General features: G+C 44.9%; 3 protein-coding genes and 1 pseudogene across 5 annotated transcripts; 3 read left to right on the top strand and 1 right to left on the bottom strand.

The window, feature by feature from the left end:
- Nucleotides 7,395-7,994, bottom strand: LOC8083183 (protein FAR1-RELATED SEQUENCE 12). Its single transcript, XM_021449915.1, has 3 exons — nt 7,782-7,994; nt 7,512-7,699; nt 7,395-7,434 (listed from the first exon to the last, which is right to left on the bottom strand). The coding sequence occupies exons 1-3, from the start codon at nt 7,992-7,994 to the stop codon at nt 7,395-7,397; spliced, it is 441 nt and encodes a 146-aa protein (XP_021305590.1).
- On the top strand, nt 13,041-18,092 carry LOC8083182 (annotated as a pseudogene).
- Nucleotides 20,398-22,341, top strand: LOC8083179 (BTB/POZ and MATH domain-containing protein 1). 3 transcript variants are annotated; one of them, XM_021448801.1, is made up of 4 exons: nt 20,398-20,627; nt 20,723-20,737; nt 20,810-21,653; nt 21,803-22,341. In XM_021448801.1, the coding sequence occupies exons 3-4, from the start codon at nt 20,821-20,823 to the stop codon at nt 22,062-22,064; spliced, it is 1,095 nt and encodes a 364-aa protein (XP_021304476.1). In that variant the 5' UTR covers nt 20,398-20,627; nt 20,723-20,737; nt 20,810-20,820; the 3' UTR covers nt 22,065-22,341. The 3 variants fall into 3 exon arrangements, with proteins under 3 accessions (XP_021304476.1, XP_021304477.1, XP_002438822.1); XM_021448802.1 differs by lacking the exon at nt 20,723-20,737; XM_002438777.2 differs by having other exon boundaries at nt 20,723-21,653.
- On the top strand, nt 22,490-24,622 carry LOC8083178 (BTB/POZ and MATH domain-containing protein 2). The gene has a single exon (XM_002438776.2). The coding sequence runs from the start codon at nt 23,406-23,408 to the stop codon at nt 24,513-24,515; it is 1,110 nt and encodes a 369-aa protein (XP_002438821.1). The 5' UTR covers nt 22,490-23,405; the 3' UTR covers nt 24,516-24,622.

Raw genomic sequence — 25,355 nt, 5'->3', positions numbered from 1 at the left:
TTTTTTCCGATCTCAAAGATATATTTTTTGTCTCTGCTCACCGCTCCCACCCTTTTGTTATTGGGGACACTGGGCTGGTTTATTTTCTATCCTCTGGCTGGAGGACCCTTCTTCTACATCTTCTCTCCACCTGCCCTTTCTTCTTCTCTCATTTGCTCTCTGGCTTCCAAGCTCGTATCCATGGTGGAGGAACCGGCTCCAACTACACCCGTCGGAGTTGACTCCTCCGACCATGACTCCGATTTCATCGGTAATGATCCCCCGCCCACCCGTCTCACATCTATAGACCTCATTCCCAATGTCCGTCCAAATTTCCGCCACTGCAGGTCCTCCTATTCTGCTATCCTAAGTTTGGCCGCAATGACCGCACACTATCCTACTCAGAGGTTTATCATCCAAAAGATCGGCTTTGGGTTTATCTATCTATTCTCTTCCACCTCAGTTCAGGGCAAACTGGGCGCTTTTTGGCTGGCTTCTACTTATCCTCGATCATGAATCTTCTTTCTTGCTGCTTGAATCTGGGAAGCGGATCCCTGTCAATGCACACGCAGTTCACCGTGCTTTTTGCTTCCCCCACGGTGAAAAGCTTTCAGCAATCCCCGTAACCAAAACTTACGAGGAGACCATGGCTGATGTAGCTAAAATCATGGCATTAAAAAGCCGCAACCCCAAATGCTCCGTTTCGAGGGCAAAGGTTGTTATAGAGGCTTTAGCACGTAAGAGCGTTCTTTCTAGAGATGAGGAATCAGCTTTCCACGCCGCAATCGTCATACTTGTTGCTTGCGATTTCCTTGCTCCCCGTCCGTGGTCCACTGACATAGATTTTGAGCTACTACGAGCCATCTCGATGCCCAGAGGCCCCATCGGCTTAGACTGGGCCCAGTACACGTTGCTGGTCCTGCTTGATGGAGCTCGCCTATTGAAGGATCAGCTTTTCTATCCTCGGCCACCATCCTTACTGGATCTTTCTGGATGCTCCATCTTTCTCTTTGTAAGTTTGCCACGCCCGAAACCTTTGACGAATTTTTTTACAGTCTGAATGCTATATAATTATTTATGTGTCTTCGCTTCGTACCCCCGACTGACCCTTTTTTGTATTGCTGTTTAGTTCATATACTACATCCGAACTGTCGACCCGTATCTGGACACTTGGGATGCGAAGGGCCCTCAAATCCAGCATTTCGGCTCATCTGTATTTGACAAGCTGGAGAAGGCCGATGTTCATCGCCGAAAGCAATTCAATTCTTGGCTATACATTGGTTGCAGGCAACATGTTAGTCTGCTCTTCATTATGAACCCCTACTTCAAGCGTTACTAATTTAGGAAAACCAATTTGCTTGTGTTCATCTTTCACCATTCATGTAATTGCTACCTTTATTTTGTTTTAATTGATTGTATCCTTTTTGGTGGAATCCTTTATTTTGTTTTATATTGGCCCCGAAGATGTCAAATGGATTGCATTGTATGGCCAAAAACACATCGCTGCACGCGTTGCTGCGCCCGAGCACTCCAACGATTTTCAGATTCCAGGTAACAGTTTGTGTCCAATCCGTTTATTCAGTAATTATTTTTTTCTCAACGGAGACCAATGCACATAAATCCACACACAAGCCATGCTAACCTTTGTGTACTGCCGCGTATCTTTTTTGCAGTCGCCGCTTTTGAAGCAAATTGTTGGGGACACTGTCGCTAACCTGCTCAAATCCGTGCTCGGTGCTTCCTCTGACAAGCATCATAAGCGGTCGAACACTGCAAGTGTTCAATCTCTACAGGTAACTTATACTGGCACCTTCCTTTCTATGAATGCAGACACAATCTTTGGTGTTTTTTTTATGAGTTTTCTTCTTGGCAAACCTTTTCCGCTTGTTTATTGTGTAGTCAATATAATGTAAATCCCTTTTCTGTTCACTTAACATCATGTGTCGTGACCACACTTATTCTAATTCATAAAATTGCAATTTTCAGCTTGATCCACAGTTTGTCCACAAGCTCAGAGTCATGTCGAAGGATGAATTTTTTATGAGGGTTAAGAAAATCGCAGATTCTCAGGTTTTTGCTAGCTGCTACTCTGAGAATCGTAATACCCCATACTATCTAATCTCATTGTTGTAGTGTAGCAACTTTTTTTACTTCACCCACACTTTTATAATTGTGTCACTCCATTTGTTTCACATGACCACATAATAGCATGCAATGCTACGGGCATGAATCTTGACGCAAGCGACCCTGTCGGAGTTTCCCGGGCAGATGACCTGAATATGCTTGCTGATGCCGTTGAGGCAGTGCCCAGTGCTACATTTGCTGACGCTAGTACACCCGACATGTTGCCCATATCTGAATATTATTAATTAAACACGGTTTCCAAATTTTTTTTGTCGTACGCACATAGACACCATATGTCCATATGTGTTCATTTGAAGCCCTCTAACCACCTGCACCCACGTTTTCGTTTATTTTACAGTTAATCTGAAGCGGAAACATTTGTCAGCCGACGTTTGTGGTGCGTCCACAGGAACGCAGGACTTGATAGATTGGTTCACAACACAAGTGAAGTTCAAACCCCAATGCTAGGTACGTTAATCTCTAACTCTAGGGGCACGACTTATCTATTTTGCAATAAAGCTTGTTGTCCACATCTCGAGCTTCTTAGTATCTTATAGTTTGGTATTACCTGCAAAATAAATGACTTTAGGACTTTGTTTACTTCTTACCGCGTATGCTCCATGAAATATCAGCATTATGTTCTCAAATCATGAAAGTTTTCGTTTCCATTAGGCATCCCCACGAACTCTCGAGATGGTCCTTCTGTGGAATTATTTTCTGGAGGACCAATATATGATTCAACAATCAGTCCTACATCCAAGAGTGTCAAGTATAATCAGGGTTCTCTTTCTAAGTTGCCTCGCCTTGATCCTGTTGTTGGGTCAATCAAAACTACAAGCCAGGATTCTTCGTTGAAGGATGCATCATCCAACTCTTCAGTTGCTCCTAGGGCGATTGGTATGTTATCCTTCTGGTTACGCGCAGCTAGAATGTCATGACGTTGTGCTCATTTGCTACTACCAATCTAATTAACATATCGACTAGATTGCACTAGCAAGCATACCAAATAACCTCAGCATGACAATATCACATTGTACTCATGCACAGTACCACCTATCATTTTGTCTTCTGAATGCACACCAGATTTTCATCACTCCAACCCTCTTAAATTTTTTTTGTTGTAGACTTTGACCTTATTTTTCCCCCGGTTGACGGAGGCAATGATTTGCAATCTGTCGGTGATGATCCAAATTTGGAGTCTGTGGCTGCTCCCCATTTACCTGAACCAATCCCCTAGACGCTGGCACAACACATTTTAAACACAGAGCGTGATAGGTGGATCCAGACCCTGTTGACTAGGGGCCTCTTTGACAGAGAATCGATCCACCGGTAAGGATGCTTTGGGTCTACTTGCTATTTCATTATAGGTTGTCTTGGGCTTGTACATTTAGTGTACGGTCGCAACATCTCCCACATTTAAATCGTTAGTAACTCTTACGCGTTACTTGTACTATCGATCGCAGGGTTTCGGTGTTGTTTCCAGAGCCTGTTTCCATTAAGCTATCTAGGCACGAAGTCATGAGGCAGTTTGTTTATTTGACCCCAGTTTATCCTAAAGTTATGTCTAGCCTGATGGCTCTCTTTATGGAGCTCGACGCTGATTTTCGTGCTGTCAATTCGCTCTCACTCAAACAAATTTTTCTCCCTATACGCTGGGCGGTATGTTTTTCCTAGTTTTTTCAAATCAATATCTTTTTTGGGCTTTACCTTATCTAACACGTAGTAAACTCATTTTCGTAGGACGATTGTATCAAGGCAAGTTTTACACTTTGCAATCTTCCTGGGGTTCCTTCATTTCTCGCCCGTACTTACACTTCAACCTCCCTGTATATGAAATGGTATGTCTCTGGTGGATATCTTTCCTCCTTGACTATTTATATGCCTCGTACATTGGCGTACATGTGGCTGTTAAAGTCCAGCACATTTAATTTTTTCGGAATCAAAGACAACTTTCTGGTTTTTTTATCGTAGGTGGTCGCCCCTGTTTGCCATTGCAATGAATGGTTTTGCTTTGCATATCATATCCCCACCAAAACTATACACATGTTTCACCCGATGTCGCCAACCTACATTGAGCACCCAGACCTTGCATCCCTCAGGGCGCATGCCTACAAATTGCTTCAGGGTCTTTCTATTTCATTCGGTGGGTGCTATGAGAGAGTAATTATGCCCTTGTCTGATTGGAACTACGTGCTCACCTCGTGGAATGGTCCACTTGCTCCTGAGTAAGTCCTTCTAAAACAACATTCTCTCGGTCACACTTGCGCACTAATACCTGTGTTCAGTTGTTTTTTCTTTCGGTGGGTGCTATGAGAGAGTAATTATGCCCTTGTCTGATTGGCAGTTGGTTCGAAGGTTTCTATGTGGCTATGTTTGCTCTTTTCTTCGACGGTGCAAGGATTGGTACTGACATGTACCACTAGGTGAAACAATCCACTTTCACATTGGTCGGCAACACCTGTTGCAGTCTGTAATTTTATCATCAGTTTGTACTATATATGTACCCTAACCTCATCTCATTGGTGTCCACCAAACTCAGGTTATGAATTACCGTTTCAAGTGGACCCTCTGTCGGCTGCTGCTCGATCGCCCCCAGAACCCTGGCTGGCGTCAAACCATTAGGGGCGTTCTCCCTTAATGGAAGAGTGTTGAATGCACCAGTTGTTTCACTGTTTGCCAGTACACCCTGTCCTAGACTCACCAAACCCGTGTATCATGTTTTGTTTATGGAGCGGTAGCGTCTTTTGTAGTTTTATCTCGTGTTAGGTACTACATATTGATCCCGTGTACTAGCCTGTAACCACTATTGGTGCCTAAGGATCTTGATGTACCCAGCATCGTTACTTGGCTCTAGTGTTTTTCATCTTTTTTTTTTGTCTTGTGTATGTAACCCAACAACTACAATTCCTTAGCTACTTACTTGGGCCTTCTTTACTTCACCAAATATTTTTCATATTTTTTTAGATTTCTCGTTACATTTAATCCTGCGGCACATGCATGAACAAGTAAATATTGACTAAAAAGATAACTTAGGCACATACATGATTACATATTATTAGTTTAAAAAACAATAGTCATATATTAGTATACAACATAATCTTCTTTTGAACTTAGGGCGTGTTTAGATTTGAAATTTTGTGGTCCAAAGGTGATTTTTTTTGTGGAATTTCCCCTAGGAACTCATCGGGGCCCAAAAATTTTGGGGCCAAAGTTTTGTGTTGCCTGGCCACTATCATGGAAACTCACCGGGGCCCAAAATAGCCTTCATGCAGTTTCCCGGCAACTGCTTGAAGGCTATTTTGTGTCGGACTAATCATATTGCTAAGCCATAGTTTTTACCACCAAAAATGCTACAACTTTGGCAAAAAATTTCCAGATCTCAATAGGGCATTAATTAAGGACCGAGTTCGCTGGTATTAAAAGGTATTCTTTGACCTTAAGGTCGTATTTAGTTCCTAATGGAATAATTTTCGCACTTGCTTTCGTTTGTTTGTGATAATTATTACATAGATTAACTTGGTTCAAAAAATTTATTTGGTAAATTTAGACCAAAATGTGTAATTAGCTTCTTCATTTGTTTATGTTTAATACTACCTGCATACGTTTTAAGATTCGATGCGACGGGAAAAGTTTGGGTTTTGGGTACAAGTATACCAGTCTAAAATGCTCCTTCATGCATTTATTCCTTCACCTGCAATCCACCACGCATTTATTGTCCCCCAATAATTGTGAACGAGTTCCTTCCCCTACACTACAGCTGCTTCTCCATCCTCGTTCCTTCCCCTCTACTACTTCTTGCATTCCGATCTCCTTCTCTGCTTGAATACTCCACTCCTTTTGCCCACTGCTGTTCACAACGCAATCATCGCACACGCTACCCCTTCTGGCGACCATCTTACACCCCACCTTCAGTATCCAGTTCTAAGGGGTCACCAGCATCCAGTTCGTTTTTCGTGGTCACAGATTTTATTTTTTGCAAAAAGCAAACCGCTGTCTTCCTGAAGGAAGTGATGTATTCTTCATCTCCAACCATTTGATTTGTAGGTACAATGGCGGACGATTTATCACTGACTGCGAACACCGCCGCTCTTAGTTCTCTGGGACCTGATCCGCTGGATCCTGTCACTGGTCTCCCTCTAGTACTTTGTATGCATTGCAAGGACATCCGGATCATTGCATTGACTTGCAAATGGACCAAAAATTCGGGGAAGCGGTTCTTCAAGTGCCCCAGGAATAGAGCGAAGGTTTGTTCCTTAAACCAATGGTATATATTTAGGTAGATCTACAGAGATTGCTGAGGATGTAAACCCATGTCCTTTCCTTTACTTTTGACACATGTCTTGTCTTCTGCGTGTCTGCACATAGGACCCATCGTCATGCCCCAGCTTCTTCTTCCAATCCCGGTACGAGAAGCATCTGCTTGACCGGGGCATTAATCCAACCAGTTTTGACGTTGTTCAAGGCAGTAGCAATCTGGGTGCAAGGAACATCGGGACAGATGATCCATTCATTGCTATGAATCATCAAATCTCCGGCACCAATGACACAGCCTCTGAATGCAAGGGTCGCGTTGACCCTTCGCCACACAACGATATACTTATGTATGGGATTTTTTTCTTCGGAGCTGGAATTGTTTTCCTAATCGCAGCCATTGTTGTGCTGCTTGCTGTGCTCATCTATCTTGTCATCATCCACTAGGCACCGGCCTCGCTGCTCACCGTCGACATGAACTAGTTCCTGCTTATGCTAGCAGAATGTAGAACCTTTGTTTTTTTATTGTTAGTTTCTTCTATGTAATGTTATTTTTATTATGTTCTTCTTTATGCATTCAACTTTCAGTTAACTTTCCTTGTCGTAAAATTTTTCATGCGGAGATGGTTCAATGCCCCAATAAGTATGTGTTCGTCAGTGTATTTGTTGATAATGTCCGTCCCTACTGTTTTGTTACCACTCTATGTTATTTTGTTGCTAGTTGTCACGAAGCATTATTATCGCAGTCACCAGTTGCCAACTAATATAACCAACCAACGACACTTTCTACTTCATTTGTAAGTCTGATCATACAGTTTACATCACCTGGAATTCAAACTCCACGCATTAACTCACGCAGTTCCCTTGTCTTCTTCCCCCTAGGGTTCTCATCGTCAGTACTACTCGTCTCTCCGCTGCTCAGATATGAGGACATTGTCTTGTTTTTGCGTTTCCTAGCAGTTTCATAAGACTTCAGGCTTGTGTTTCGTCGACGACCCTTTTTTGCCGGCCTTGGTGGGCAACTTGTTGGCTCGCTGTCTTCATCGGCTAGTAACCCTCTTGATTGCCCGGTCGTTCCTTCTATAGGCGTTTTGTTTATTGAAATCAGCATGTCAAGTGCCTTCATTGCCTCCGAGAGTCCCACATCATCTAAAGACCTTTCCACACCAGCAGCGTCCAAGACCCGTTTCAGCATTATTCTCTTGTGAATGTACTCGGTAGTCTCTTTTGTGTTTGCATCTTCAATCGCCGCATTGCCTTCCAATCCAACGTCCACCACGTCCTTTCTCCAACGCTCCAATATGTTCCCTGTGGGCACCTCTGCAACATCCAAGTGCATCAAGACCTGCACACACCAGATAGTAGTGTTAATGATATTGTTGTGCATTCTTTATGTATGTTTCATATTTTTGTCTCTCACTACGTACCTTAAGTGCGTGGCGGCACAACATCCCAACATGCCCATACAACCCGCACGTGCATTTTATTGTGTATGGGTCGTCATAAGTGACTACGAAGCCACGTTCATCAGCCATGCCTGCTTCTTTGTAGTGCACTAAAATGTACTCTGTCCCGCCGTACGTCTCTGTTATCTTGTACCCCCCTGCTTGGTATAGCTCCTTGTAGAACCGTTCATACATAGTTCAAGTGTAAATTTCCTCGGCATGCCTTTCTATTGGCACCCCGATCCTGTGTTTCCTCCGAACCTGCAACAAATACAAACTGTCATAACATCATTTTACTAGGATTATCTATACTCTGATGTCTTGATCAATTTATATTCAGGAGGCTTTTACCTGTTTTGTAACGTGTATCTCTTTTTGTTCCTGCTCAATGCGGTCATTTTGGAATTCATTGAACTTCCTGACAAACAAGTGCATTGGCGAGGAGCGTTGGGTGAATTGCTTCAGCATGTGGTTAGCGCTTTCACTTCTTTGTGTGCTCGTCATGCCAGCGCAAAAGACATTCATGAAGTAAGGCCTCGCCTACATTCCCCTCTTCGCATATATTCGCTTCAGGAATTTGTTCTTCTCAAGTTTGTATTTCCTCACCAGCTGTCTCCACCTCCTCTCAAACTTCATAGCTGACACTTCCTCAGTCACTAGTTTGTGGAATTCCCTTTTGAACGCTACATTTTTTGTTTACACATTTCCCAACCACACTTTTGCTTTCCTCAGTACATGCCATTTGCACCATCGGTGCCTAGTTTCTTTCATCGTTGACCTGATCGCCGCTGCCATAGCCTGACATTGGTCTGTGCACAACAACATAGAATCAACAAGGTGAACATTATTTAATATTTACTTCATTCAAAATAGTTGTGAAATCATCAGTAGCCCTAGTCTACTCCTAAATAGAATTTGTTGCAGTTGGTATGCAATTACCTGTTAGCATCGTTGAGGGTTGCTTTCCGTCCATTATTTGCACAAAGTTCGCAAAAGCCCATTCAAAGTCCTCTATTTTCTCTGATGTAAGTAGTACGCCACCGAATATTATTGATTGGAAATGGTTGTTTACTCCGACAAAAAGGCCGAATGGTAGGTTGTATAGGTTTGTGCGATACGTGGTGTCGAATGTGATGGCGTCCCCGAAGCGCTTGTAGCTCTCCTTGTTCTTCCCCATGCACCACAGCATGTGGATGATCTTCTTATCCCCCCTAGCTTGAACGTTACTTCCATTTCTTTGTGGGTCTCTTTCATGGCATCTAGTATTTTCATTGTCTTCACCAGGTCATCTCTTATGTTATCTTGTGCCAACTTAGCGCACACGGACCGAATCACTTCTCTCCTCACTGGCAGCCCCAGTCCACCATTAGCTGCCCCTAGTATGCTGCACACTCTCCCGGCGCTCACATTGTTCTCCCTTAGCCTTCGTATGAAATCTTTGGTCAGCGGGTCAATTTCACTATGTGAGTTCCATTGTTTCTTTTCACCACAGCTCATTGACAAGCTGTGATTGTGATCTGTTATGCTCCTGCTAATGTACCAACTATGGTCACCCAACCACAGTAGCCTAATCATTGCCTTGCATCCAGTCCTGCATGACGCTGCTTTTGGATTCCTACTCTTCCCCTGCATAGACACGGATCGTATGGTTGGAACATGAGTTCCCTATACAAGCTTAATCATGTGCAGATTTGTAATTAACTACGTACTCACCTCGCACGAACAGCAGATGTCCTTCTTTGTAATGTAATCATTATCGTTCCTTCTTCCACGCGAAGTTCGAATGCCAAATCCCACGTCCCAAGAGTAGAGGTTGTAAAATTCATTCCCTTCTTCGAACGAGTTGAACCTTGTGCCTTCATACGGAAAGAATATATGTTGCCCTTCGCGGTCCTTAAATGTTCTTATCGCTCTTGTAATCGCGCTTTCATCGGATGGCAAAATCTTGGCGTCTGACCCTGACCTCCCCCTCTTCCTACTTTTATCAAAGTTATTATTTTATTTCTGATGAAATATTCATTTCACTAGTCCCAATATCCCACCTTTCTTGAACTGTTTTACCTAATATTAAATATATATTCCCCGTGTTTATTATGACACAGTCCCATCTTCTCTAGCTAGTACTGCACAGATTTGTAATGAGCACACTAATCTTCTGCGTAGCTTTTCTATGTCTGATTAAATTTTTACAATTTTTCTACACATGTTCCCTATGCTTCCCTCGTCGCATGAACTCATTCGCATTGTAAAGACCAGAGTTTTCATTACGGCGACATACCTCTTCTTGGATGTATAAGAAGTTACCAGCTCTTTGGATGCTTCGGCATTAGCATGAACTTCAGCATCCGCCCCCGCCGCGTCACCAGCCGGGTCGCCATTCCCTCCGTAATCCATTCGATGGGTTAGCATGGTTTCCGATGGATTTCTCACCAGCCCCGGTTCGGTTGATGCTGTAGGCGAGGATCTTAGGCCTAATACATTTTGAACTTCCAGCATGGTGCCTTTCTGGCCGTCTCCATGCACTCAACTTCTTCCAGGGAGGCCATTGCCCGTCAGCTTACATAGGTCCGAATCGTATGCTGGAAGGAGCCGTCCGTCGCATTAAATTCCACACCTACTTTCGCTGGACACCCCCATTCTCAGCCCAACCGTTTCCTACCACCCAGTGTCCACACAAGCTCCAAGCTGGCATTCTTAACGGTTTCCGATGCCACGTCCCATGACCCTTCGCTTTTGCCTTCACCAATCTCAGGCATCACACCTGTCCCTTGCGCCGTTGGATCAGGGTGGGTACCTACCGCCGGTTGTACCAAATTCACGTTGGGGTTGTGGCAGTGGAGGCTAGGCCAGATTAGGGCGAGGGCACCCATGGCTAGGCAGGTGAGGGTGGGATCACCCATGGATAGCATATTTTTCTGAAGCGCGTGAATAAGGGCACTCCCAATGCAGACTCTATCGTGGTTTCTATCTCTATTTATTACCCCTCTATTTATTGATTTTTACTGATGTGACACTATATTTATTGAAGAGAGAGAGAGAGAGAGTAAAGAAGCAAGAAACGGTGTCTAAATAAGACTCGACGTCTACTCGTAAATCGAAGCGTAGGAAACTACACGGAACGAGCGTTGGGGACTTCTCCATCGTTTCTTCAGATCCGGTATGCCCGCCTCCATGGCCTCCGCTCTCCATGGCCACCGCTAGCCACAACAATCTCGCGACCCCTTCTCACGCAGACTGCTGCCATCCTGTTTCGTTGCCGGTGTTTCGTTGTCGGTGTCTGTAAGAAAGGCTACATATTGTTTGGCATAGCTGATCCTTGTTTGTTTGCCATCTGCAGCAAGAAAGGCTACATATTGTTTGGCATAGTTGATCCTTGTTTGTTTGTGAGCACTCCTAATGCAGAAACCATTGTGGTTTCTATAGACATTAATTGCAGTGCCACCTAAGCATTTTGTTGATGTGGCAATGTATTTATTGAGAGATAGAGTAAAATTTATAGAAAAGTTAGAAACTATGTCTACACAAAATCCAAGACATGAAGTCATATGATTGGCTAAGAATAGAGAGAGAATGAATGTGATTGGATATAAAAATATTCTATAGAAACTATCCATTGGAACCATAGTTTATATATATAGTGTCTATAAGAGTTAATGAGTATAGAAACTATATGTAGGTTCTAGCATTGGGAGTGCCCTTAGGGCAGTCCCAATGGTTGAAACTACGCACGCTTTCCATAGCTGCCACGTCAACAAGAAACTATCAATAGAAACTATTCCACACAATGGAAGTTTCTTAGCTTAATAAATGTGCTACTTTTGTTTTTGCTTTCTCTCTCTCAAATCTATCCTCACTCTGAGCACGAGGCGTGAGCTCATGCTCACCATGGATAAGCTTGTGCAGCAGGCGAGGGCCTGGAGGAGCCTCACAGCCGGTGTCCACCTCGGCACGGAAGGCTGCATGCTTGCCACGGAAAGCTGCATGCTCGTCTGCTCATGCCCAACGCGTCGGCCAACACCTCGCTGCTCGCTTTGGATGGCCACGTGCGCGGATGAGATGCGTGCGCGGCCAGCGCGTCAAAGCGCTGCGCGAGCGAAGGCAGCGGTGGCGACCGGCGAGCGCGAGTCGCTTGGCAGGCCGTCGACGCCGCCGTTCTCGTCCATCCCTATCGGGGGCTTGGGGCCGTCCATGTCCATGTCCATCGGGGGCTTGGGCCAGCGCTGCAACACGCTCGAACGAGGCGAGTACGGCGAACTCCCATGGCAGTGCGTGGCAGCGCTGGGGGGCGCATGGGCGCGGCTGCTGCGGCGACCTCCACAGCGGCATGGGCGAACGGGGCTGGCGTCGCGGGCAGTGCGGCCGGCATGGGAGCAAGGGTGGGTGCGTATAGAAACGGGTGGTTTCTTCCCAACGGGGATTTCACCGTTTCTTTGTGCATCGGGACGAGGGAAGACTTCGTTTCCTGATGAAGAAACGATTTCTTATGTTTTGCTTCTCTTTCCTCATTTATTGATCTGCCATGTCAGCATTTTTGCTTAGGTGGCATCTCATTTAATAGAGATAGAAACCACCATAAATACCCATTGGGACTGCCCTTACATACAATTGTTCATTAAATTTCTTTCTCTATAGATACTACTTGTATAAACTTGCATTGGAAAGAATGGTTTCTAGTGCTAAAACTATGATATTTTCTAGCATTGGAAGTGCCCTAAGGCCATTCTCAATGGGAGTTTTATGAAACAGTTTCCAACAAATCAATATTTTGGAAACGGTGTATAGGAGTTTCATGGGGATGAAACTCTCTCTACTCCCATGAAACTTTTATCATCTCTCTCTTCATTAATATAGCGTCACATCAGCATATTTAATATACATGAAACTACTATTGAGACTGGTCTAATGGCTACTCGTGTCTAGGAGAAGAAAGGAAAGAAAGCAAACAAGTTTCGTGATTAATGGCAACGGTTAACAAAAGAGAGCGATGAGCCGGCGACGGATGGCCTTCTCTATTCCCTGCTGCATTGACTGATCACCTCGATCAATTCGGTCATTATTCCTTTCCAAGTTCCAACTTCCAAAGGTTGAATACTCGGCGTGCCTCCTCTCCCGTCCCGAGCAGTCGCCAGTTTTAAGTGCAGCGCCGGCGCCGTATATAAATAGTCTGGAGGAGAGAAGCGCTTGACGTAGCAATTGCAGCTCAAATCCTCAAACTCAAAGTAGCACTAGCAGCACCAGCACGCCATTGCTCTAGTCTTCCTCTGCCTCGTCCCTTCTCCAACCAGACCACCCTTTTTCAGGCCTCCACCTCCACCATGGAACATGGCCGCACTGTCCTCACGGAGGCCGTACGCAAGGTGCAGCTGCTCAAGATCGACGGCTATTGCGCCACCAGTGTCATGAAGCATTCTGACTACATCAAGTCCAAATGGAACGTCGATGGCCACGAGTGGGAGGTCCGTATTCATCCTAACTACTACAACAACAACAATCATTGGGACCCTTGGATGGCTGTAAAGCTCATTCTTCATGGTGAACCCCGGAGGAACAAGTTGAAAGTGAATCTAAGCTGCCGGCTTGTAGACACGAGCCATCGTCTTGATCCTTCTGCTGAAAAGAGTTTGTCCCATGTATTTCCTAGTTGTGACGGATGTACAGTTGCCGTCATGAGCAGAGACATTATACCTTCATCAGGTTATGTTGTGAATGATTCATTGACCGTGCAGTGCACCATCACTGTGCTCAAAGAACTAGCTGATATAGAAGTCCCAGCTAACACTGAGGCGCCGCCACTGCCACCCTCTGATTTGGAACGGCACTTCGGTGAGCTCTGGCAGGGCCAGAGGGGAGCAGACGTCACTTTTGTGCTCGACACCCGCGAGCGTTTTCTCGCGCACAAAGCCATTCTTGCCGCAAGGTCTCCTGTCTTCATGGCTGAGTTCTTTGGTGGCATGAACGAGAAGAGCTCCCAGAGTGTCAGGATCGAGGACATGGAGGCTTCTGTCTTCAAAGGTCAAGCTTCGCTTCATCTACACTGACACAGCTCCAGAGCTTAACGAGGAGCTTGAAGTGGCGATGGCTATGGCTCAGCACTTGCTCGCAGCTGCCGACAGGTATGCCTATCTTTCTGAACGTATTATTACGATTTTCAGTATGGATGCAACTATAACCACTCCTGTAAATTTTACAGGTACGGGCTTGACAGACTGAAGCTGATGTGTGAAACCAAGCTTGCTGGTGGCATCAGCATTGACACTGTCGCGACGACATTGGCTCTAGCAGAGCAGCACAACTGTTCGCTGCTCAAGACCAAGTGCGTCGATTTCATTGCCAGGTCGCCTGAAACTCTTGATGCTGTCCTGGCGACCGAGGGCTACAATCACCTGGTGGAGAGCTGCCCCTTGGTGTTGACTGAACTTCTGAGGGCTGCGCATGGAAGGAGGATTTGAGGATCAACGATTTTCTAGCTTTTTTTTTTTGGCATGCAGTCCTAGCGTCCTAGCGTCCTATCTTTATCTTAGTGTTAATGTTAATTTGACATGTAGTCCCTGCATCCTATCTTTACCTTTGTTGTGTTAGTTTGGCATGCAGTCCTTGTGACCTATCGTTATCTTAGTGTTAATTTGGCATGAAGACCTAGCGTCCTATCATTATCTTAATTACTAGTGTTAATTAGTTGCTTGGTGTTATGATTCTCCTAAGATGTATGCACGTTATTATGATGAACCTAGTGCTTGCATTTTATTTCCCCCCTTCGGTTTGAGCTGCTTTATGATTTTCCTAAGAGATGTATGCCCTTGCGCTCTCCTTTCATGTGTCATGAAGTGAGCAGCTTGCCGCTTCAAATCCGTTTTTTGTGTTGTTGGATTGCGTTTTTTGCTGTTTGTACAGCTCACAACAGCTTCATGAGCTGTTTCTTTTTTGTCAAACACTTATTTCCAAAACAGCTTCATGGGTGAAGCTGTTTTTCTCCTCTCACAAAGACATAAGTTGGGATGAAGCTGAAAAAAGTAACTTACTGCAGCTCTCTCCCTCATTTCTCTCTCTCAACCATGCATGCAGTAGTTGGTGAAGCTATTTTGCCAAACACTTTTTCCAAAACAGCTCAGTTTCATCTAGAAAGTCACTCATGAAAACATCTTTACTAGTGAAGTTGAGCTGTGCCAAATAAGCTCTAAAATAATTGCCATGTTGCCTTGTCATGTAATGCATGTACTGACAGATATGGCATGAGCAGCTTGCTGCTTCGATTGCAATTGGCAAATAAAAGTGTCCCAAAACCTTTATTTTTAACAAAGGCTTTTTAGGTAGAAACTTTTTTCAAGAATTAGTTTCTTCTTGGGAATAACATCCCAAAATTTTCGTCAAAAATATAATCACAGAGCTACTTTTTTCATCCGGCAATAAAATATTTCGGTAGTTGCGATCCAAATTAGATGACACTATCTTGTATCGACTATCTATTGCTGTCAATTGTTGTATGGTTAGAAATTCTCTAGAGCTGAACACCTACCATACTTAAGGAGGTAATATTTTAAATAAATCTGAGCCGTTAAATTTTAGATTTTTAAAATCAATTAATTGATCTAAGAAAAGAAAAAAGAAAAAGAAAGTATCTTCAAATCCCGTCATGCATGGGGCAGATAGAATCGGCGGCCGGCCGCATTGCCCTTCCTTTGTTGATTGCACGTCTTTCCTTTTAGTATGTTATATATAAATAAAACATTAATATGTATACAACAAGTATTCAGTTATTAAAAGTTACGTTAATATATAAAAAATATCATTAATTAACTCATTAATTGAGACGACGTGAACTTTGTAGTGACCTAAAATATGTCACGTATATTAAGCATGCAAGATGGCATATAAAATTTTGTACACGTTGGGCACATACACACATTATTTTCACGTCACTTTGAGCACATACACCGTAATACGAGTTACTTGAATAAAAAAATATGTAGTTTATGTTAATTAAATTATGCTATATCTAAAGTTGAAAAAAAAGATTTACCATATTCAATGGATCATGAATGCATCAATTAGATCTAAAACGATCTTTATCTCTAAAGGTTTTTTTGATTTGTCATACTTTCCAAAATTAAAAATTAAATAAATATATGTTTCATATATTACCTACTAGGAGAAAACTTGCATAGCAAGAGTGGCTGACTCAAGGGTCAAGGTGGCGAGCATGCATGGCCCGAGTTGTAATCTTATAAATCTAGTCTCTCTATTTTTTTCTGTCTAATAAAAATCCGGCAAAGCTTTACCGTCTTTTGGGAAAAAAAAAACTGTACGTGCTCCGTGCTCGGCTCGGTTAATTGTCGGACATCCGGTCTAGCCCGCTGACGCACAGTCGCACCCCACAGGTCACACAGTCTTGCTCGCCGGTTCCTGTCCCATGCTGCCATGCATGACAAGAAAATGCTTTGGCAGCTGAACCAGAGTACTCGACTTTTGTTGCTTTGGGAGCCATGTGCGACGCGTACTCTACTCTTTTGACGTTGGTTCTTTAAAAAAGAAAGAAAATTTCTGACGTTGGATTTCCCCACTCCCGCTGCTTTCACCCCATTGACGAGTTGACGACAACGCCCAGATCGATTCCTCGTGACTTGCCAGTTGCCAGTATACACTGACCTGCGCCGCACACAGACGGTCGGGCGGCCGTCGATCTCACATTCTCACCGGTCACCGCACGCCGACGGTCCACAGTCCTCGCCGGGACGCCGGCGCCGGAGGGGGCCCCCAGATTTTTCATACAACTTCAGTCGTTATCTGTTTGGAACTCGAAACATTTTTCGATGAGCCTCCTTCAGGCCTCCGCCATGGAGCATGGCCGCACGCAAGGTGCAGCTGCTGAAGATCGACGGCTACTGCGCCACCGTACCGCTGCCTTGGAGTCCTCTGAGTACATCAAATCCAAATGGATTGTCGATGGCCACGAGTGGGAGGTCCGTTTCTATCCTACCTATACCTACGACGACTACTGCGGAAATTGCTCCCAAATAATTAATGGGGTAGCTCTAAAGCTCAGTCTTCTCAGTGAACCCCACAGAGGAACAAGGCCTTGTTTAGTTCTCAAAAATTTTGCGATTTGTACATCCAATGATCCAACCAGCTATCTTGATCCTTCTGCTGAGGAGAGTGCGACGTCGTATGTATTTTCCAGTACGGGCAATATAATGCTCATGTAGAGTTCTTCTCATAAGTAGAAATGGTGTACAATCATCAGGCTATCTTGTGAATGATTCATTGACCGTGCAATGCACCATCACCGTGCTCAAGGAAACTGCCTGACGTAGTCATCCCAGCTAATACCGAGGAGCCACTTCCTCCCTCTGATGATCTGCACCGTCACCTCGGTGAGCTCTGGCGGGGCCAGCAGGGGGCAGACGTCACATTTGTGCTCGAGTCTGGCGAGCGTTTTGTCGCGCACAAAGCCATTCTTGCCGCGAGGTCTCCTGTCTTCATGGCCGAGTTCTTCGGTGGCATGAACGAGAGGAGCTCTCAGACTGTCAGGATCGAGGACATGGACGATGATGTCTTCAAGGCCATGCTTCACTTCATCTACACCGACAGGGCTCCGGAGCTTGATGAGGAGCCTGATGTGGCGGTGACCATGGCTCAGCACTTACTCGTAGCTGCCGACAGGTATTTCTTATATTTTTGAACGTATTATTTCGTATTTCAGTATGGATGCAGCGAAATTGTTATGTTTACAGTATAACCACTCCTGCAAATTTCACAGGTATGGGCTTGATAGGCTGAAGCTGATCTGTGGAAGCAAGCTCGCTGGTGGCATCAGCATTGATACTGTTGCGACGACGTTGGCTGTAGCTGAGCAGCACAGCTGCTCTCTGCTGAAGGCCAAGTGCGTGGATTTCATTGCCAGATCGCCTGAAACTCTTGATGCTGTCCTGGCGACCGAGGGCTATAATCATCTGGTGGAGAGCCATCCCTTGGTGTTGACTGAACTTCTAAGGGCTGCGCATGGAAGAAGGATCTGAGGAGGATCGACAATTCTAGCTTTGGCATGCAGTCCTAGCTAGCGTCTTATCCTTAGTGTTAATTTGGCATGCAGTCCCTGCGACCTATCTTTACCTTAGTAGTTAATTTGGCATGCAGTTCTTGCGACCTATCGTTATCTTAGATTCTCAGTAGTGTTAATTTGGCATGAAGTCCTAGCATCCTATCTTTATCTTACCAGTGTTAATTAGTTGCTTGATGTTATGAGTTTACTAAGATGTATGCCCGATATTATCGAACCTAGTGCTTTCATTTGATTTCCCCCCTTCGGTTTGAGCTGCTTTATGCTATGATTTTCCTAAGAGATGTATGCCCTTGTTCTCCTTTTATGTGTCATGAAATGAGCAGCTTGCCGCTTCAAATGCCGTTTTCTCTGCTGTTGGATTTCAGGTTTTTGCTTCTCAATTTCTCCGATATATAACTGGCGTTTTGTCTTTATGTACTGACAGACATATGGCATGAGCAGCTTGCTGCTTCAATTGCGATTGGCAAAAGTGCCCCAAAACCCTTTTTCAAACATTTTTTTTTGAAATAAGAGCTAGAAACTTTTTTCTAGAATTAGTTTCTTCTTGAGAATAAAATCCCAAAAACTTGATCACAATTATTAATCACAGTGATATTTTTTCAATCCGGCAATAAAATATTTCAGTAATTGCGATCAAAATTACTAGATGACATTGTCTTCTATCTACTGTATATCTATTGCTATTAGTCGCCTTGTTCGTTTAGTTGATAAATTATGACAAAAAGTATTATTGGTTGATTTGTTGTGAGAGAAAAACATCGCTGGATGGCTGACAAATTTGCCTGATAAGCTCAAGCGGACAGTCTATGTTTATAAATTCTCTAGAGCTAAACAACTACCATACTTAATTTTTTCATTTCTATAACAGGCCTTAAAAAACATTCATGTGTGATGTTTGCTATATGTCACGACCTGGCCTTGCTCTATCATGTGCGTTTCCTGCATCAAAGTCGTTCATATTTCAGAAAACTTGCATAGGAAAAACTGTATTTGCTCGGCTTGACGAACAGTTCGTCGTCCCAGCCCGCCGCCACAACAATAGCACCCCACAGGTCACAGTCTTGCTCGCCAGTTCCGGCCACCATAGGTGATGGGGAGCCTGTGCTCGCGCGGCGCTATCCAGTGCTCTTTGTTTATGGCCTTCACTTTGTTTTGGGCAGTCGCTATCACTTTTCCTTTGTTCACTTTCTTTTCCGGAGGTTTTTAACAACTTTTGTAAATAAAAGTTAAGTTCCTCAAGTGATGCTCTTAGATCGCTCATTTAATTTGTTTGCTTTGTTTCTTCACTAAAGACGATTAGCCTCTTTCCTTGGTACCTTAAGGCTTAAGTAAGCTCAAGGTTGAGAGAAATTGAGGTATACTTGCATCACATGTTTTGCTAAGTCAAAAAATCAAACCCAATTGATGAAAATTAGTCATGCAATTAGATCGAGATTTGCAAGTGTGTGATCCCTAATTGAATATGAAAGTGAACACTTCTTTATGCGATTTGATCTATGTCCCCTCTATTTTGAAATCTTTGGAAGTATGGCTATCTTTACGTTTTTTTTCTTTTCTTCCTCACTTTCTTTCCCACATTTTTTTTCATCATGCTCAAAAAAGGAAGGATTCTTTCCTTAATTTATTTTTGGAGCCTAAATCTTTGCTTTCTTTTCTCTTTTTGCATAGCTCATGCCTTTCCCCAAATTTAAAGTTAACAATTTAGAGGTTGATAATAGTGATAACATGAAACATTCTTATTTGGTGGCTAAGTCGATGACATGTTTTTGCTTACTTATAGTGTGAAAGTAAAGGCTGTTTTTGGTGGAGCGTACATGACCTTGATCTTAATTAAAAGCATGAAAAGAATCTACACAAGGGTCACAAACAATTTGACGAAGCTCAGTGCAATCACAAGTATCATATTTAACGGGGGAGATCAACATATGGCTTTGGTAGAAATTTTTCATCACTGAGGAACTTTTCAAAATTTTGTAATTTTTAATACAAAACTTTGGATTTCAAGTTTTTTTTTTGGATATAATCGTAGTAGGCCATGCTTAAGAGCATGTGATCTCTTATTGTGCACCATTGAAATGTGCTTGAGATGTATGCAAAGTAAGAAAGAGATAATAGATTTTTTTTTGTTGTGCACGTATCACTGTGTACATGAAGGGTGGCACAACAAGAGAACATACATCTTTGAGGAAAGAAACTATATTATTTAATAATGTCACACCTTTAATATCTATCTTTCTTAACATGCAAGCTATTCAGCTAGACAATCTATTGTCACACCCTCAGTATATATTTCTCTCGACATACAAGTTATCCAATTAGTCAATTCACTATCATGCCTCACTACTTATTTCTCTCAATATACAAGTTATCTAACTAAATAATCTACTATCACACACAAATTAAAATCCACTAACTTATATAATTATAGTGTTCACATATTTTTCTAAACATATAAGTTGTTTAACTAAGCAATACATATTTTAATCTATTTATATTCTTTCTTTCTAGTTTCCAACGTACAAAAGGCTCGTGAACCGAAAGACGAAACCACTGGCAAAGGCGTCGGAACCATGTGCTTTTGACGCTGGTTTTCCCCACCCCGCTGCTTTCCCCATTGGCGAGTTTGACGACAAGGCACAGATGGATTCCTTCCCGCTTGCCACCAGTCAACACTGACCTGCGAGCTAGCTAGTGAGGTCGGGCGGCCGTCCATCCCACCGCACACCGCCGGTCCAGTCCCCGCCGGTGCCGGAGGGGGTGAAGCCGTGAAGGTAACCCCCAACCCCAAGCCCTCGAGATTTTTTTTCCAACGACACATTTTAGGTTTTGATCACTGTGGAGAGATTTTTTTTTTTTATCGTTGCAGTTGAAGTTAAACCAGGTCTGCTCGAATCCATTTCATACTGACTCGGAGAATCTTCTGGATCTTATCTGTTATCTCCTCTACTCTTAGAGGCCTCCACCATGGAACATGACGGCAAGAACCTGACTGTCACTGAGGTTGTGCGCTCGGTGCAGCTGCTCAAGATTGACGGCTATTCCGCCACCTCTACCATGGTGGGGTCATCGGAGTTCATCAAACCCAGATCCAGATGGAACATCGATGGCCACGAGTGGGAGGTCCATTTCTACCCTGATCACTGTCAGTTCCTCGAGGACGAGGACGTCATACCCCCATTTGACGACTTCATCCAATGGGTCGCTCTGAAGCTCATCCTTGTCAGTGAACCTCAGAGGGACAAGCTGAGGGTGAATCTGAGCTGCCGGCTTGTATGCCCCAGCCAGCGGCATCTTGGTCCCTCCGAAGAGAAGAGTGTGTCCCATGTATTTCACCGTGGCTCCAAATGCTCGCCTGAAGTTCTCCTCATGACGAAATATGATGTACCATCGTCAGGTTATCTCGTGAATGACTCACTGACCGTGGAATGCACAATCACCGTGCTAGGAGGAGATGAGGAGCAGCCCCTGCCAGTGCCACCACCCTCGGACATGCACAAGCACTTCGGTGAGCTCCTGCAGAGCCAGGAAGGAGTGGACGTCATGTTTCATGTCTCTGGAGAATCCTTCGCCGCACACAAGGTCATACTTGCCGCAAGGTCCCCGGTTTTCAAGGCCAAGTTCTTCGGAGGCTTGGAGGAAACAAGCTCCGAGTCTGTGGTGATCGAAGACATGGAGCCTGTTGTGTTCAGGTCCATGCTTCACTTCATCTACACTGACATGGCTCCGGAGCTCGACGGTGACGAGGACCCTCAGGCAGCGGCGATCATGGCTCAGCACCTCCTGGCTGCTGCTGACAGGTAAGATTTCTTTTAATCTTTTCACTTTCAGAACGGGTATGTAATATTCGGTTATACTGTATGCAGAAGGAACAAGCTGACATTATGACGACATTTACAGTGTAACACCATATATACGAGATTATAATTAACTTCTAAGAATTTAACAGGTATGGGCTGGACAGGCTCAAGCTGATATGTGAATGCAAGCTCTCTGGTGGCATTGGCATCGGCACAGCAGCTACGACGTTGGTTCTTGCCGAGCAGCACCACTGCTCGCTGCTCAGAGCCAAGTGCATTGAGTTCATCACCAAGTCTCCTGAAACTCTTGATGCTGTCTTGGCAACGGATGGCTACGCCCATCTGGTGGCAAGCTGCCCCTTGGTGCTGGCTGAACTACTGAGGGCGGTGGCGCATGGAAGGAAGATCTGAGCTGGATGATGGTTTTCCTTGACAGTCCTTGTGTCCTAATATTAGTACTATCTGCCTAGTGTTGCTAGTTGCTTCTCATATTATGGTTTCCCTATGATATATGACTGCTATATCATGATGAACTAGTGCTTGCTGTTGATTTCCCCCGTTTTTGTTTGAGGTGCTTAATTTTTAGTAGCCGTTATTGCCCTTTTGTGGCTTTCATGTATGCACACACATAACATGGGAAGCTAGCTTGCTGTTTCAAATCTTCAGTTGCCATTTTCTGTGGTTATTAGATCTCGTTTTGTGCTTGTCATTTGGGGCTTAATTGTATCCGTTGCCATTTTGTGTTCGTCATGCATGTATGCAGACACATAATGTGAGCAGATTGCTGCTTCAATTGCAACTACAAAAGAGCCCCAGGAACCAGGTGATTTTCGTTGACAGTCCTTGTGTCCTAATATTATGATTTCCCTAAGATGTATGACTGCTTTGATGAACTAGTGCTTGCAGTTGGTTTCCCCTCTTTTAGTTTGAGCTGCCTAATTTGCAGTAGCCTTTATTCTCCACTTGTGCTTGTCATGTATGCACACACATGACATGGCAGCTAGCTTGCTGCTTCAAATTTTCAATTGCCATTCACTGAAAATGAGCGATTTTTGTTCCTGCTACTGGTAACCTCCAGTAAAATAACATACCGCTAATTTTTTTGTTCCATTTTGATTATTTTTTTTCAAAATGTAGTTAAAATTTCATGAAGATTTTAAAATTTTGACCGAAATTTGATATCGTTTCTATCGGTCCCCGGCCCTCCAGTATTTGTGCCCCAACCGGTAGGGTGAACTAAACTCGTTTCAGTTTTGTGCTAACTCGTTTTGGTTTTGTGCTTGTCATATGGAGCGCAATTATCTGGCGGTGTCGCCGCGGCTGCCAACCGTTGTTCTTGCCTGCCAGCCGTCCGACGTGTCGCCTTTCCAGATTCCCGCGTGCCGTGGCGGCGTTTATGGGACTAGGAACGCCGAACGCCACTCGCCACAGCACAAGTTCATTTCGTGAGCAGTAAAATAATTAGACAACTTAACATTGCGAGTGGTAACTTGTGACGGATGGTATTTTGCCGCATGACTGTAATCAACCATTTGTTGCTTCGCAAGCTAGAGCGTCGTCGATTCGTACTAGCCATGAAGGCCTCTTCACAGTCTCCATTCTCCACCGGAGGAGCCGCAGTTTTAGTCCTGTATAAATACTGGTAGCTAGGCAACCGGGTGATCCAAGAGCTAGCGTATATGATCTCGATCTTGCAAGAGTACGAATCCCCTGCCTGCACCACCACTGCCCTGCCCAGCAACGGCCTTCGCCATGAAACCTGCCACTGCCATCACAAAGATCACCGAAGCCGCACGCTCGGTGCAGCTCCTCCAGATCGACGGCTACTCTGCAACCGAGACCATGAGCAAAAGCGACTACATCGGATCCACATGGAACGTGGACGGGTACGAGTGGGAGGTCCGCGTCGACCCTGAATACGACTACAGCAGGGCGAGCTGGGTAGCTCTGAGGCTCATCATCCTCAGCAAGCCTCGCGCCGTCGAGGTCAGGGCACACTTCACCGGCCGTCTAGTGGATCCGACCGGGCGTCTTCAACCATCCGAAGACGACGACAGCATCTCCCATGTGTTTCACCATCGCCGAGAGCAGACAAAAGTCTTGCTCGTCGAAAAGCGTGACGACATAGCGTCTGCAGGCTACCTCGACAACGATTCCTTGACGGTGGAGTGCAGCATCACCGTGCTCAGAGAGCTGCCGGAGGTCGTCTTCCCGCCGGCGGCCACCAAGGAGGAGGTGCCATCGTCGCCACCGCCGACGCCATCCTCGGACCTGCACAAGCACCTGGGCGAGCTCTTGGAGAGCAAGAAGGGCGCCGACGTCACGTTCCTCCTCGCGTCCTCCGCCGGTGGTGGCGAGCGGTTCCCGGCGCACAAGACCGTCCTCGCCGCGAGGTCTCGGGTCTTCATGGCCGAGTTCTTCGGCGGCATGGAGGAGCGCACCTCGCGGGTCGTGGAGGTCCAGGACGTGGACCCCGCGGCGTTCGAGGCCATGCTTCGCTTCGTCTACACCGACGTGGCACCGCCGGAGCTCGACGACGACGACGACGAGGAGCCGGCCGCGGCGGCGACGATGGCCCAGCACCTTCTTGCGGCGGCAGACAGGTACGGGCTCGACAGGCTCAAGGCGATCTGCGAGGCCAAGCTCGCCGGCTGCGTCGACGTCGGCACCGCGGCCACGACGCTGGCGCTGGCCGAGCAGCACGGCTGCGCGATGCTCAAGGCCAAGTGCGTCGACTTCGTCACTGGGTCCCCTGAAACGCTCGACGCTGTGTTGGCGACGGAGGGGTACGCGCATCTCGCGGCCAGCTGCCCGCTGGTGTTGGCTGAACTCCTCAAGTCTGCGCGTGGGAAGAAGATTTGATGAGATATATCGATCCATCGATGGTTTTCCTCATCAATAATCGTCGTCCCAGGATTTGGTGCACCGTGTCTACTACTACATATCTGCTCTCAAATTATGATTTCAGTGAAGGGCTCTCAAATAATATAAGTTCATGAGTTTGAATCTTAAAAACATTAATTTTTTGTTTTGCCTTCGTCAATCAATTGACAAAGACAGAAAAGTTGACCGCCTTTGAAAATAGTCTATTAATAAATCAAAAGGCCTGCCTCCATTTTAGGTTGTAGTGATTGACTAATTTGTAGTTTTTTTGTGTAGTTTGCAACAGCCAAATAACACTAGTTCATTTTCAGAAGACCAACGCTAAAGTTTCTATTTACACACGGATAAAGAAATAACTAATAAGATCAGATTTATAATTTAAGGTTAAATTTTAACTAAATCTATATCTTCTATGCTATAAAAGAGCGAATGAATTGCAAAATACTTGTCACATTAATTTATCCTACCCAGCTCTAATCTCCGCCCTCAAATCAGTGAAACAGGCACATGTGAACAGAGTCTTGTGGTTCGGCCGTTAAGACCATAACCGCGGTCCAGAAAGGGCTCAGCTCTCGTTCCCGACCGCGTGCTTTTCGACTTAATGCCTGCACATGTACGCACTAAAAAAATAAGACTCCAAGTCTTATTTAGACTCTAAGTCCACATTGTTCGAGGTAATAAATAACTTTAGACTCTATGATAGAGTCTGCATTGTGAGTGCCCTTAGCTCAGGATCCCACGATAACTTTTTCCGCACGCGCTCCAGGCTCCGCTCTCGTTCCCGCTCGCGTGCTTCTGCCCAATTCAACTTCCCGCCTG

The sequence above is a fragment of the Sorghum bicolor genome, chromosome 10, assembly GCF_000003195.3.
Source record: "Sorghum bicolor cultivar BTx623 chromosome 10, Sorghum_bicolor_NCBIv3, whole genome shotgun sequence".
Classification (NCBI taxonomy): Eukaryota; Viridiplantae; Streptophyta; class Magnoliopsida; order Poales; family Poaceae; genus Sorghum; species Sorghum bicolor.
The sequence above is the reverse complement of the archived record's forward strand: the minus strand, read 5'-3'. Positions and strand labels throughout refer to the sequence as shown.

Bases quoted from the DNA above. Each gene is read 5' to 3' on its own strand.
- LOC8083179 (XM_021448802.1), top strand. From the start codon at position 20,821: ATGGAACATGACGGCAAGAACCTGACTGTCACTGAGGTTGTGCGCTCG. The intron at 21,654-21,802 runs GTAAGATTTCTT...AGAATTTAACAG, and splicing joins CTCCTGGCTGCTGCTGACAG to GTATGGGCTGGACAGGCTCA.
- LOC8083183 (XM_021449915.1), bottom strand. From the start codon at position 7,994: ATGTATGAACGGTTCTACAAGGAGCTATACCAAGCAGGGGGGTACAAG. The intron at 7,700-7,781 runs GTACGTAGTGAG...TGGTGTGTGCAG, and splicing joins TGTGCCGCCACGCACTTAAG to GTCTTGATGCACTTGGATGT. The intron at 7,435-7,511 runs GTCTTTAGATGA...AAACGCCTATAG, and splicing joins GACGCTGCTGGTGTGGAAAG to AAGGAACGACCGGGCAATCA.
- LOC8083178 (XM_002438776.2), top strand. From the start codon at position 23,406: ATGAAACCTGCCACTGCCATCACAAAGATCACCGAAGCCGCACGCTCG.